The sequence below is a fragment of the Schistocerca gregaria genome, chromosome 9 (genome assembly GCF_023897955.1).
Source record: "Schistocerca gregaria isolate iqSchGreg1 chromosome 9, iqSchGreg1.2, whole genome shotgun sequence".
Lineage (NCBI taxonomy): Eukaryota > Metazoa > Arthropoda > Insecta > Orthoptera > Acrididae > Schistocerca > Schistocerca gregaria.
This window is the reverse complement of record NC_064928.1, coordinates 217,948,444-217,964,295: the sequence shown is the minus strand read 5'-3', so window position 1 is coordinate 217,964,295 and position 15,852 is coordinate 217,948,444. Positions and strand designations below refer to the sequence as shown.

At 40.5% G+C, this 15,852-nt stretch overlaps 1 protein-coding gene across 4 annotated transcripts in view; it reads left to right on the top strand.

The window, feature by feature from the left end:
* The window catches only part of LOC126291999 (beta-1,4-glucuronyltransferase 1-like), a 92,456-nt gene that overhangs the window by 27,588 nt on the left and 49,016 nt on the right, over window positions 1-15,852 (top strand). For all 4 annotated transcript variants that reach the window (XM_049985780.1, XM_049985779.1, XM_049985781.1 and 1 more), the window contains one exon: window positions 11,788-11,931. In XM_049985780.1, the coding sequence (XP_049841737.1) occupies window positions 11,788-11,931 (144 nt within the window). The remainder of the gene's footprint in view (window positions 1-11,787; window positions 11,932-15,852) is intronic.

Here is a 15,852-nt window from a genome sequence, read left to right as displayed (position 1 = left end):
ACTGTGGCAGTATATAACATAATTACATAGTAAATACTTCACTTTCTTAGTTGTGTAACAACTCTGACATGCTGTAACTCATTCATTGTTAACTCATTCACTGTTAAATTTCATTGTATATAGTTCACTCTATTTGTTTATTTTTTGTGCACCTTTTTAAACTGTATTACTTGTAATTGTCTATATAAGAACACAGCTGCAGCTAGCAGGATTTACTTAAGTATTATCTGTACCTATAAATATTTATTTTGTAAGACAATACATCTTTGGCCAAAGATCATTATGTAGCAAAGTGTTATATCTGTTGTATATATACTCTTTGTAGAGGGGCCGGCAATAAAACCCATATTTGACGTAGCCGGTGTGCGAATCGTAGTGAGGATACTGATGTGGAGTGTGTGTTGTTTGAAAGTGGTGTATGTGCCATTTTCAGTGTGTGCCATGGCGGGGCTTGGTGAGCATCTTGTGTTTGTTGTGGATGAATTTATTCATAGCGATGGTGGTTCTATGATTAGTACTCTGTGAGAGTTTCAGAGAGTATTAAAAACTATTCAACTGTGGGTGTCAAGCTTTAGAAAGACAGGCTCAGCACTGAAGAGAAAACCTACTGACCGTCCTCGGAGTGCGACAGTCCCGGAAAATGTGGTATGTGTGAGTGTCTGTGCAACAGTTAGTAATGCGTTCAGTGCTTAAACATTCAGCTGCCCTAAGTTTCTCTCATGGGAGTGCAAGAATTCTTCGTAGAGAACTTCATATGCACCCCTTCAAAATGATGGTTACCCAGGAGTCTTTTCGGATGAGGCCCATTTCCACTTATCAGGAACTGTAAACAAACTGAATCTCCACTACTGGGCTGCAGAAAACCCTCATGAAATTCATCAGCGACCACTACACATCCCTCGTGTGACAGTTTGATGCACCGTTGCTGAATGTTTTGTGTGGGGACTGTATTTTTTCAAAGAAGGTGGCCTCTTAGTATTGGTTAATTCAGACTGTTATTGTCACATGCTAGATACCTTCCTCCAACCTAGGCTAAACCAATTTATTGCAGATCATGAAGATCAAGAAGTGTGATCCTAGCAAGATGGAGCAACATCCCACACCTCTCAGTGTTCTATGGAAATGCTGCACGAGTTGGTTCCTGGTCATCTGGTCTCTTCACAAGGAGACATCGTGTGGCCCTCGAGGTCACCTGATTTATCACCTTGTGATTTTTTTCTTTGGGGCATTTAAAGGCTCTAGTGTACAAATATCATCCCACAATGCCGCAAGCACTTAAAGAGGCCATTACCCAAGAAGCAGCAGCCATTCCAAGAGAAATGGTACTTAGATGTATGGAGAACTTCCGGGATAGAGTTCATCAATGTATCAACAATGGAGGATGTCATTTAGCACATATAATTTTTAAAACCAAATAATCCAAAATGCTGAAGTATTTATTTTCATAAATAAAAGTAATTTTTCTTTATCATATTTAGTTTTTCTGTGACAGCCAGTTAAAATTAGGTAGGTTTTATTGCCGGACCCTGTATTTACACCTAGTGTTTACATTCTATGAATAAGTGTGAAACCAAGTGTAGCCAAATACTGTGTATATTTGTGTGTACACCTGATAATGTATATTATGGGAATGGATTTGCTATGAATGGTACCACGATGCAGTGCACTGTAAGTACTCAAAATGTAACATCATTCCTGTTTCTGATTACTAAATTTAGGTCATTTTTGCCAGCCCCATCATCACAGCATCTTGCTATACTCAACCCATGATACAATGTTTCCTGGAACACCTTCATCTCATAATAAGCCTGCAATGGCTTGAAAACTAGTTAATGGTACAATAAGCCATGTCTAAAATACAAGAAAGTGACTGGTTGCATTTTCATACCCAGATAAACTGGCAGTCAAAAATTGCAGAACAATACACAGAATATGAAGAGAAGACAAAAGGAGCTTTGAAAAAGGTTGATTGTGTATGCACCTCTGCTGGTGCTCGGTCATCGTCCAAGAGAAGCTATCTGGTGTAATGGCTCAGTGGACTGATTGTGAAACATTCGAATGAAAAGGATTAGCTCTGGCTGGCAGGAGGTTTAAGGGGAACCACAGCTATGATAAAGTAGCTGAGCAGATTGTGAACATTCATTCTGGATTCGATTTGAAGCCGACAAAATTCATGAAAACTATTACCAACAATGCATCAAATATGGTCAGAGCTTTGAAAATACCTTTGATTAGTGGGAAGAGAAATGATTGCTTGTAACTCGGAATTACTTATGAGTCAAATATAGATACAGTAAAATACATTCTTTTTTGGGATAGGGGGGGAACAACAATGGGCCTTCATGATAAAACTTTACAAATGACAAAGACAGAGTACTATATTAAAAGAAAAATATTATTCGGTCCTGCTTTAGAGAAATTACACTCCTGGAAATTGAAATAAGAACACCGTGAATTCATTGTCCCAGGAAGGGGAAACTTTATTGACACATTCCTGGGGTCAGATACATCACATGATCACACTGACAGAACCACAGACACATAGACACAGGCAACAGAGCATGCACAATGTCGGCACTAGTACAGTGTATATCCACCTTTCGCAGCAATGCAGGCTGCTATTCTCCCATGGAGACGATCGTAGAGATGCTGGATGTAGTCCTGTGGAACGGCTTGCCATGCCATTTCCACCTGGCGCCTCAGTTGGACCAGCGTTCGTGCTGGACGTGCAGACCGCGTGAGACGACGCTTCATCCAGTCCCAAACATGCTCAATGGGGGACAGATCCAGAGATCTTGCTGGCCAGGGTAGTTGACTTACACCTTCTAGAGCACGTTGGGTGGCACGGGATACATGCGGACGTGCATTGTCCTGTTGGAACAGCAAGTTCCCTTGCCGGTCAAGGAATGGTAGAACGATGGGTTCGATGACGGTGTCCCCTCGACGATCACCAGAGGTGTACGGCCAGTGTAGGAGATCGCTCCCCACACCATGATGCCGGGTGTTGGCCCTGTGTGCCTCGGTCGTATGCAGTCCTGATTGTGGCGCTCACCTGCACGGCACCAAACACGCATATGACCATCATTGGCACCAAGGTAGAAGCGACTCTCATCGCTGAAGACGACACGTCTCCATTCGTCCCTCCATTCACGCCTGTCGCGACACCACTGGAGGCGGGCTGCACGATGTTGGGGCGTGAGCTGAAGACGGCCTAATGGTGTGCGGGACCGTAGCCCAGCTTCATGGAGACGGTTGCGAATGGTCCTCGCCGATACCCCAGGAGCAACAGTGTCCCTAATTTGCTGGGAAGTGGCGGTGCGGTCCCCTACGGCACTGTGTAGGATCCTACGGTCTTGGCGTGCATCCATGCGTTGCTGCGGTCCGGTCCCAGGTCGACGGGCACGTGCACCTTCCGCCGACCACTGGCGAAAACATCGATGTACTGTGGAGACCTCACGCCCCACGTGTTGAGCAATTCGGCGGTACGTCCACCCGGCCTCCCGCATGCCCACTATACACCCTCGCTCAAAGTCCGTCAACTGCACATACGGTTCACGTCCACACTGTCGCGGCATGCTACCAGTGTTAAAGACTGCGATGGAGCTCCGTATGCCACGGCAGACTGGCTGACACTGACGGGAACGGTGCACAAATGCTGCACAGCTAGCGCCATTCGACGGCCAACACCGCGGTTCCTGGTGTACCCGCTGTGCCGTGCGTGTGATCATTGCTTGTACAGCCCTCTCGCAGTGTCCGGAGCAAGTATGGTGGGTCTGACACACCGGTGTCAATGTGTTCTTTTTTCCATTTCCAGGAGTGTAGATACTGTATTTTAACTTAACACTTTGCAGTGTACAAACAACAAAGCTACAGTATTAAAGAGGAAATACATTACTTTAAACTTGATCCTGTCCTGAAGAAATCAGATGATTTGGCTTGTTTCACTTTTCATGCATTAAGTGTATCTCATTTTCCAATCTTATTAATGCATTAAGAACATTTTCACAACTACTTTTCTGACTAATGCAATGCACACATTGATTGCACTTAAACATCACTCAATTCAGGTGTTTCAAGATACGAGTCATCATTTCCATCACCGCCTCCATCTCCATCCCTTTTTTTGCTGACATCTACATTTTGTCAATTTTGCACCCAGTTTTAAAAACTCGTTCAAAATGCAGTACTGTTTCTTTGTTGATAAATGTACATAATGTGGTATAGACAGTTCCTAAGTCTGCAGCAGTTTCAGATTTTGTTTTGTGTGGATTAGCATCCACCTCTTTTATGAGTTTTACTTTCTGAATTAATGTGTAATGCTTGCTTTTTCTGTTCTCCACGCTGATTGAAAGTGACCGAATGGTAGAACTACTGTTCAGTAATAAACACCAGTTGACAAGTTTTAACTTCTCGATTGTTATCACAGAAGAAATTCTCATGTTGAAAAATAACAGTGCCAGGACTGTCTTTGTTTCCATGCTGCCCACTCTAGTTAACTGCGTCTTTGTCCATTGTCTCTGCATTGTCACAGGCTCGCTATACTTGCATACATCAACAAAGCTAGGAAAAATATCAGAAGGCTTCTTTACAAACAACTGTGCTAATTACAACGATGCAAAATTCAATTTATTTCACCAAATTTTGTTACATATAACAACAGATTACATAAAAATTCATTATATGTATATGAGATTTAATAAACATATTTTTTAATTACAGTTTGCCAGAACCTACAAAACATCACATATAATAAAAATTACAGAGTTACATGTGAATCAGTTTCAACTGCGCAAGGAAAAGATTTGGATACAGGGTGAATTAGTTTTATTATTATTATTATTATTATTATTATTATTATTATTATTATTATTATATATCAAGTCTATGAGAATTTCTGGAGACATCTGTAGATTCCGAAAAGTTCCTACTGCCTAATCATGAGAGGTGCACCATACACACATTATATTTAATAGCATAAAGGGACATGGATAAGCCACATCTCAAAGTAATTCATACCAAAAACTTAATGATGCAGCCATGACAAAATATGTAGCATTTCGAAATTGTGTTCATGGTCAACTGAAGCTTGTGAAACCTATTTAGAATCGACTGGGAAATCCTTTACTTATTGATGTCCAACATGATGGGATTCATACAGTAATTCTGTTCAAGATGTACTCACAGTCAAAGGTACTCTGAATGAAACTTTAAGGAAACTCAGATTAGCAGCTTTTAAAGAAATTCAAATACAGTTTCTTAATGAATACATAAACTGCATCAGAAGTTTAGAAGGAGACAAAGATACCAGCTTTCAATGTCTTCTGCCAGAACCAATGAGAATGCTAAGCAGCTTGAAAATGGATAACCCTATGTTCTGTGGTGTGCTGATAAAAGTTATTTAAGAAATTCTTAAGAGGCAGTTTGAAATATCTTATAAATTAGAGGAACTAAAAGGTGAAGAAAGGCATTTTAGAATCCATATCTTATCCTTTTACCCAAAATGAAATGGATGCCCAGTACTAGCAGAGAGAACATTAAAGAACTGTTTATTTCAGAAGTGCAGCAGGTGAGACATGGAGAAGATGGGAAAAACATGCAACTTTTTAATAAATCAAAAGGTTACTCTTATTGTACATTTGTCGAATACTGTGGTTCTCCTTCAGCCAGTGATAGTGCCCACATTATAATATAAGTTGTATAACTTTTCTTCCTCCGTTTGCCTTTAGGTGGCGACAACGGTAAGTAGCAGTCAAAAGAAACAGATCACAGACATCAGGCAGTTAGCTTGGACCTCGGTCAGCATAACATCATTCAAACATTAGTCAATTTGTATCTGAATCATAAAGTTGTTCTTGATTGAAAATGTTCTCGTCATTTGCAGGAGGTGTTACTGTTTTGTTTCAGTATGAAAAAAAACTGCATCTGAGACTCATCGAATGCTCTCAAGTACGTATGGTAAGGATGCTATTAGCGAAAGAACATGTCGTGAGTGGTTTCAATGCTACAAGAACGGTGGTTTTAATGTCGTAGACCAGCGTAGTGGTGGAAGAGAGAATGTTTTTGAAGATGCAGAATTGGAGACATTGCTGAGTGTAGACACATCAAACTCAAGAAGAATTGGTGTGATTAGTGGGAGTGACACAGCAAGCCATTTCATAATGTTTCAAGGCTATGGGCATGTTTCAGAAAGAAGAAACTTGGATCCCGTGTGAGCTGAAACCAAGAGACGTTGAACGGCGTTTGTGTGTTTGTGAAAAGTTGCTTCAGAGGCAAAAACGGAAGGTATTTGTGCTTCATATTGTGACAGGGGACGAAAAATGGGTTCATTATGATAACCCTAAATGCAAAAAATCATGCGAATATCCCGGCCATGCTTCCACATCGATGGCCAAACCAAATAGTCACAGCTCCAAGATCATGCTCTGCATTTGGTGGGACCAGCTCGGCGTCATGTACTATGATGGTTTAAACCAAGTGAAACAATCACAGGTGCTTGTTATCTAACACAATTACTGCATTTGAGCAGAGATTTAAAAGACAAACAGCTGCAATATAGTGAGAGGCACGATAAAGTGATTTTGCAGCTCAACCCCACGTTGCAAAAGAGGTCAAAATGTACATGGAAACGTTAAAATGGGAAGTCCTACTCCACCTGCTGTATTCTTCAGACTTTGCTCCCTCTGACTATCATCTGTTTAGACCAGTGGCGCATGGCCTGGCTGACCAACACTTCCGATCTCATGAAGTAGTCACAGATTGGATCAATTTGGGGATCGCTTCAAAAGATGAACAATTTTTTCTATGCAGGATTTGTACACTGTCCAAGTGATGGGAGAAAGTAGTGGTCTGCGATGGAAAATACTTTGAATGATATATGTGTAATCAATTTGTTTCATTAAAGCCTCAAATGTTGGGGAAAAAAACAGTAGAAGCAAAGTTGTGCACCTTGCAGATCTGGAAACACTACAGTATATAAAAGATAATGACAGTACTTTAGATTCCTTGACTAGACAACCAAATGGAAAAAAGACTTTTCCTTAAACATAATACTTGTCTACCACATTCTGCTCCTGTTGAACAACTGTTTTCCTTTGATGGAATGACACATAGCATTAAAATCAATGAAATAAATGGCAATGTAATATTTTGACTAATTAGAGGTATTTTATTTGAATAAAGATATTTTGTACTTAAATACTTTAATTAAAACCATTTACATTTGAAATAAGACAGTCTTGGCATTTTGATTTTAAATTAATACCTTTAATAAACTATTTTGCACATCTCTGGTATTTGTCCACTACAGCTCCTAGCACTGATGTCTTAATGTATGTCATGTCATCCTAGCCCTTGTTATTGTCAGTGTTTTCCATATATTTTTTTCTTTGCCAATTCTGGGGAGAATATCCTCATTCCTTATATTATAAGTTCACTTCAGTTTCAACATCCTTTTGTAGCACCACATCTCAAAAACTTTCTCTTCTTTTCCAGTTTTCCTAAAGTCTGTGATTCGTTTCTGTGCTTCAAACATACATTTTCAGAAATTTCCTTCTTCAGATTAAGACCCATGTTTGATTCTAGTAGACTAATTGTGGCAGGGAAAGCCCACTATGCTTGTGCAGGTCTGCTTATTATATTCTCCTTGCTGCATCTGTCATGCGTAAGCAAAGGTAGCAAAATTCCTTCATTGCATTTACTTCACCGTCTCCAATTTTAATGTTAAGTTTGTTGCCAATTTCATTTCTGCTACTCCTCATTACTTTCATATTGCTTTTTGTTCACTGTCAACTCTTGGTTCATTGTCAATCTATTGTGTGTGAACATTTGACTAGACGATGTTCACTCCATTCCAAAGTCCCTGTAATTCATCTTCATTTTTGCTGAGGATAGTAATTTCATCAGTGAATCTTATCATTGATATCATTTTGCCATGAATTTTAATTCCACTTGAGAACCTTCCTTTTATTTCTATCATTGCTGCCACCATGTAGAGACTGAGTATTAGGTGAGAAAGACTGCATCTTACACCCTTATTAATTTGAGCACTTCTCATATTTTCTCCAATTCCCATGTGGTTCTTGTACGTATTACACATTACCCATGTTTCCCTGTAGCTTATACCTATTTTTCTGAGAATTTCAAATGTGTGGCACCATTTTAAATTGTCAAATGCTTTTTTAGGTTGAAAAATCCTCTTAAGATGTCTGATTTTTCTTAAGTCTTGCTTCTTATAGCAGGCCTAATATCAGAACTGTCTCTCTTGTGCCTTATGATCCATTCTTCTGTATATTCTTGTCAGCAACTTGATTGCATGAGCTGTTAAGCTGATTGTGTATTCTCACAATTATCTGCCATACCTGTTGTCCAGATTGTTTAGATTGTTTGTATATTTCCAAAATATTATGGTACGGTCCTAGTTTCATAGATTCTACACACAAAATTGAGTCATTGTTGAGTGCCACTACTCCCATTATCTTTATACATGCAGAATGAATGTTGTGTATCCCTTCTCCCTTATTTGATTGCAAGTCTTCCAAACTTTGCCTCTAGTACTGTGTGATCCACTAGTTCCCCAGCAGACTTTCATTCATTTCTAACTGTGTGATTTAGGATGAGCCATACAAATGCGTGCTCAAGAATGTCCGTGTGAACACGCACTCATAAAGCAGGCAAGTGTGCGAGTAAGCTGCCAGTTAGAGGTAACCTACACCTGCTTGCCAAAGCATTTACACGTATGTCATGTGATCATGATGAATTCTTGTTGGACAGAGGACTTTGTGATTGAGTTCATAAATATTTGTAAATGGCAACAGTGGTAGTGGAAAGTGAATGTATACAAGAGGACATCATAGAACGAGATACAGGTGGATGGGTTTGCATTTAGATGGGTTTGCATTTAGGACACATGACATCTGACTCATACTACTTTTCTATCATATAAATATTGTTAAAAAAATTGATATGACATTACACATGGGGTTGGTTTCACACATTGGTACTAAAAGTTACATAAAGAAGGTTTACAGAGGAAAAACCGGGATAGGGTGTAACAGCATTACGAAAAAAACAGTTGCTACTCAACATATATTGGAGATGCTAAGTCACAGATAGGCACAACAAAAAGACTGTCAGAAACTGAGCTTTTGGTCAACAAGGCCTTTGTTGAAAATACACACACACACACACACACACACACACACACACACACACACACTTGACCTCAGTCTCTGGCTTCAGCATCTACAGACTGAGGTCGTGTGTGTGTGAGATGTATTTGCATGAATGTGAGTGCATGTTGTTTATTTTCGACGAAGGCCTTCTTGGCACTTTCTGACAGTCTTTTTGTTGTGTCTATCTGCGACTCATCATCTCTGCTATATGGTTAGTAGCACCTATCCATTTCATAATATTGTTTACAAAGGAAAGAAGTTTGTGAGAAATACGATAGAGTCATCCAAGAGTATGCATTAACGAGCCACTCCGAAACACCTTAAAATATTCTAGTTGTATCCAACACTTTGAGTGGGAGACAGTAAAAATTTTAAAATATTTTGCAAGTTCAACACATTAGGCAGAGTCTGAGTGTGGGATCTCTACATGTGTGGTGCAGTACAGGCTCCCCTAGTAACTTGAATGTACAAATCATTTCAAAACTTTGTGTGTTATATGGACTCCTACCTAAACTATTAGGCACAGCTAGAATATTTTAAGGTGTTTCAGAGTTGTTGGTTAATATCTACTTGTCAATGAAAAACCTATTGTTTCTCTTAGAAATTTAATTTACATTTTACCTTTCATTTGTGAGGGGCTTAAACGACATACAGCCTTTATATGCTTTTTAGGATCTATGTGGGAAACTGTACTGAAATGTCTCATGTCACATTGTATTATTTAACAATACTGGCAGGACAAAAAAACCATATAACCTAGATGCTCTTGGTTAACCTACAGATCTAAAATATAAATGTCAATTTTGTATATTGGCAATCATGGAAACAATTTACATGGACACAAAAAACATAAATGTCAAGCTTTCAGGCTCTTTAAAACAATTACTTTATCCATTTTAAAGGAAACGATTAATAACTAAAAGTATTTTCAGGTAATAGAAGAAAGGAAATATACATTTACATATATGCAACACAAACCACGTTACGGCATGTGGTGAAGAGTACTTAGGGTGCCACTATCATTTCTTATACCCTCATTTTCGATTCACAAATGGTATGCAGGAAAAACAACCGTTGATAAAATTTCTCTGATTTTCTTGTAGAGGTTGATTTGTGAAATGTATATGGAAGGAAGAAATATGTTGCCCTACTCTGCACGGCATATAAAGTCTAGGATTTTTAACAGTAATCATCTCCATTGCTGTGAAACCAAGAGTGACAAAGCTGAATGCTACAGTATGGAGCTTCACAGAACAGGCATAAGACAACTTAAAACAAAAAGACTTTGAAATGTATGCTTAAAAACGAGCAATGAGTAGCATATTGTTGAAAGAAGTGTTCATTTCATTTTTCCTCCTGCTTTGCATCCTTATTATTACGAATTGTTATCTTAGAGAAACATAGGCAACAGGAATGGTAATTTCAGTTGTCTTCATATGAGATGATATAATACTGCTAAGTGACTCAGACCACGAATTGAAACAAATGGACCAGAAAATAGACAGCTACACACAGAAACTTGGGCAAAGGCAAACTGAGACAAAATGGAGTTTATACAGTTAGGAAGAAGACAAGAGCAGCAATAATTTCTCGAGATAGGTAGCATGGCGTTCGGGAGAGTTCACCACATCAAATACTTGGAATCTCGGTACAGCAACAACAACCGTGTATAAATGGGCATCAAGGAAAGAGTAGCTATGGAAATTAAACACATGAATTCCGTCAGGGAGACACGCAGATCAAAATCAGTATCAGTGAATACTGAAATGAGAATGTATACAACAGTGGTATGCCCAGCAGTTATGTATGATCCAGAAACCCCTAGAGCATGACTAAACAAGAAAAGGAAAAACTACTAATATTTGAAAGAAGAGTAGTGAGGAAGATGTGTGGACTGATCTTAGGTAAAGGAGAATGAAGAAAAATGAGGAAATCCACCTTTTGATGCAACAACCAACAATACTACAGAAGCCAAAGAGCCAAAGAATCCAGTGGTCTCTCTCTCTCTCTCTCTCTCTCTCTCTCTCTCTCTCTCTCTCTCTCTCTCTCTCTCTGCCACTACCATTTTTTTGTGATTATCTTATTCTTTGCATCATTGTGGTATTCAATTTTTTAGACTCTACAACCAAGCAAGCCAATTATTTTCCGGTTCAGATGAAGATGTTTTAAGTCCATGACTTCCATTATTGCAGTTACATATTTTTAAGCATTGAAGAGAGCTTCCATCTTCATGAAATGAAACATTTAAGTCTGGTTTAAACTGTTATTGTATTTGTTTCAGAGCAAATACATTACGTGTTATCTATCGCTGCATAGCAACTTGTGGTTTTTTTTCTGGCAGTAATGACTAATTGGTTGCACAGCCTGTTGTCCGTATAGTTCACAATCGATTCCTACAGAATGATGAAAACTTAAAATCTTTGCATTTTGAGACTCTCATAAAATCTGATTTGTAATAATAACTGTTAAATGAAACAAAACAAATTGCTTCTTATTTGTGAGGTGGAAATTAATTCTGATTTAGACTGTAGCATTTGCTTTCAGAGCCTGCAGGAAACTGCTCCTGAATTTTGTAGCACACTGCATTTGTCAAATTTGTGAATTCGCCTGACCACAGGTATCCGGTGCCTATAGAGCCAATTATGCTGGAGGGGCCCGTTACCCGAACAACCTGCTACGCAACGTCGCTCGTCGAGGCGCCGAAACCGAGTTTGTACTCGTTGCAGACATCGACATGGTGCCGAGTGCAAACCTGCGAGCGGTGAGTTGTCGCCACAAGGTTACTTTTAGATGTTGGTGACAGTCCTGAGCTGAAAACATTTTGTATAGTACAAATTAAATAGAGCAATTTGCAATGAAGTTGCCCCTTCTCATTGTCACAAATCTCCTCCAAGATGACAATATAATTCTTGGTTCTTTGTTCTAGAGTTATCACATAAAGAAAGACAATGCTTTGAAGACTAATTTGTTAACTGATTGGTGGCAGGGCAGTTTCATGTTTACAGATGAAAATTGAGTTTTGTTACATTGGTATGTACGTATAATAAATATGGTTTTGGCTAGTCTGCAAAGTTGCTAGAAAAGCCCCTACAGAATGTATCTGTGCCTACATCAACCCATTACATGCAGTCTCCCATCCTTCATCAAAGACACCAACCACTTTCTCGAACGCCTGGAATCCTTACCCAATCTGTTACCTCCCCCGGAAACCATCCTTGTAACCACTCATGGCACTTCCTTATACGCTAATATTCCGCACGTCCAGGGCCTTGCTGCGATGGAGCACTTCCTTTCACGCCGATCACCTGCCACCCTACCTAAAACCTCTTTCCTCATTACCTTAGCCAGCTTCATCCTGACTCACAACTTTTTCACTTTCGAAGGCCAGACATACCAACAATTACAGGGAACAGCCATGTGTACCAGGATGGCCCCCTCATACGCCAACCTATTCATGGGTCGCTTAGAGGAAGCCTTCTTGGTTGCCCAGGCCTGCCAACCCAAAGTTTGGTACAGATTTATTGATGACATCTTCATGATCTGGACTCACAGTGAAGAACAACTCCTGAATTTCCTCTCCAACCTCAACTCCTTTGGTTCCATCAGATTCACCTGGTCCTACTCCAAATCCCATGCCACTTTCCTTGACGTTGATCTCCATCTGTCCAATGGCCAGCTTCACACATCCGTCCACATCAAACCCACCAACAAGCAACAGTACGTCCATTATGACAGCTGCCACCCATTCCATATCAAACGGTCCCTTTCCTACAGCCTAGGTCTTTGTGGCAAATGAATGTGCTCCAGTCCTGAATCCCTGAATCATTAAACCAACAACCTGAAAACAGCTTTCGCATCCCGCAACTACCCTCCCGACCTGGTACAGAAGCAAATAACCAGAGCCACTTCCTCATCCCCTCAAACCCAGAACCTCCCACAGAAGAACCCCACAAGTGCCCCACTTGTGACGGGATACTTTCCGGGACTGGATCAGACTCTGAATGTGGCTCTCCAGCAGGGATACGACTTCCTCCAATCCTGCCTTGGAATGAGATCCATCCTTCATGAAATCTTCCCCACTCCACCAAGAGTGTCTTTCCGTCGTCCACCTAACCTTCATAACCTCTTGGTTCATCCCTATGAAATCCCCAAACCACCTTCCCTACCCTCTGGCTCCTACCCTTGTAACCGCCCCCAGTGTAAAACCTGTCCCATGCACCCTCCCATCACCACCTACTCCAGTCCTATAACCCGGAAGGTGTACACAATCAAAGGAAGAGCCACGTGTGAAAGCACCCACGTGATTTACCAACTGACCTGCCTACACTGTGAAGCTTTCTATGTGGGAATGACCAGCAACAAACTGTCCATTCGCATGAATGGACACAGGCAGACAGTGTTTGTTGGTAATGAGGATCACCCTGTGGCTAAACATGCCTTGGTGCACTGCCAGCACATCTTGGCACAGTGTCACACCGTCCGGGTTATCTGGATACTTCCCACTAACACCAACCTATCAGAACTGCGGAGATGGGAACTTGCCCTTCAGTATATCCTCTCTTCCCATTACCCACCAGGTCTCAACCTCCGCTAATTTCAAGTTGCCGCCGCTCATACCTCACCTGTCTTTCAACAACATATTTGCCTTTGTACTTCCGCCTTGACTGGTTTGATGCAGCTCTCCATGCTAATCTATCCAGTGCAAGCTTCTTCATCTCCCAGTACCTACTGCAACCTACATCCTTCTGAATCTGCTTAGTGTATTCATCTCTTGGTCTCCCTCTACGATTTTTACCCTCCATGCTGCTCTCCAATGCTAAATTGGTGATCCTTTGATACCTCAGAACATGTCCTACCAACCGATCCCTTCTTCTGGTCAAGTTGTGCCACAAACTTCTATTCTCCCCAATCCTATTCAATACTTCCTCATTAGTTATATGATCCACCCATCTAATCTTCAGCATTCTTCTGTAGCACCACATTTTGAAAGCTTCTACTCTCTTCTTTTCCAAGCTATTTATCGTCCATGTTTCAATTCCATACATGGCTACACTCCATACAAATACTTTCAGAATTGGCTTCCTAACACTTAAGTCTATACCTGATGTTAACAAATTTCTCTTCTTCAGAAACGCTTTCCTTGCCATTGCCAGTCTACATTTTATATCCTCTCTACTTCGACCATCATCAGTTATTTTGCTCCCCAAATAACAAAATTCATCAACTACTTTATGTGTCTCATTTCCTAATCTAATTCCCTCAGCATCACCCGACTTAATTCGACTACATTCCACTATCTTCGTTTTGCTTTTGTTGGTGTTCATCTTATATCCTCCTTTCAAGACACTGTCCATTCCATTCAACTGCTCTTCCAAGTCCTTTGCTCTGTCTGACAGAATCACAATGTCATCGGCGAACCTGAAAGAATTTATTTCTTCTCCATGGATTCTAATACCGACTCCGATATTCCCCCCCCCCCCCCCCCCCCCCTTCGCTGCTTGCTCTATATGCAGTTTGAATAACATTGGGGAGAGACTACAACCCTGTCTCACTCCCTTCCCAACCACTGCTTCCCTTTCATGTGCCTCGACTCTTATAACTGCCATCTGGTTTCTGTCCAAATTGTAAATAGCCTTTCGCTCCCTGTATTTTACCCCTGCCACCTTCATAATTTGAAAGAGAGTATTCCAGTCAACGTTGTCAAAAGCTTTCTCTAAGTCTACAAATGCTAGAAACGTAGGTTTGCCTTTCCTTAATCTTTCTTCTAACATAAGTCTTAAGGTCAGTATTGCCTCACGTGTTCCAGTATTTCTACGGAATCCAAACTGATCTTCCCCGAGGTCGACTTCAACTAGTTTTTCCATTCGTCTGTAAAGAATTCGTGTTAGTATTTTGCAGCAGTGACTTATTAAACTGATAGTTCGGTAATTCTCGCGTCTGTCAACAACTGCTTTCTTTGGGATTGGAATTATTATATTCTTCTTGAAGTCTGAGAATATTTCGCCTGTCTCATACATCTTGCTCACCAGATGGTAGAGTTTTGTCAGGACTGGCTCTCCCAAGGCTGTCAGTAGTTCCAATGGAATGTTGTCTACTCCAGGGGCCTTGTTTCGACTCAGGTCTTTCAGTGCTCTGTCAAACTCTTCACGCAGTATCGTAGCTCCCATTTCATCTTCATCTACATCCTCTTCCATTTCCATAATATTGTCCTCAAGTACATCGCCCTTGTATAGACCCTCTATATACTCCTCCCACCTTTCTGCTTTCCCTTCTTTGCTTAGAACTGGGTTTCCATCTGAGCTCTTGATGTTCATACAAGTGGTTCTCTTATCTTCAAAGGTCTCTTTAATTTTCTTGTAGGCAGTATCTATCTTACCTTAGTGAGATAAACCTCTACATCCTTGCATTTGTTCTCTAGCCCATCCTTGCATTTGTTCTCTAGCCATCCCTGCTTAGCCATTTTGCACTTCCTGCCTGCTTCATTTACTGCATTTTTACGTTTTCTCCTTTCATCAATTGAATTCAATATTTCTTCTGTTACCCAAGGATTTCTACTAGCCCTCGTCTTTTTACCTACTTGATCCTCTGCTGCCTTCCCTACTTCATCCCTCAAAGCTACCCATTCTTCTTCTACCGTATTTCTTTCCCCCATTCCTGTCAATTGTTCCCTTATGCTCTCCCT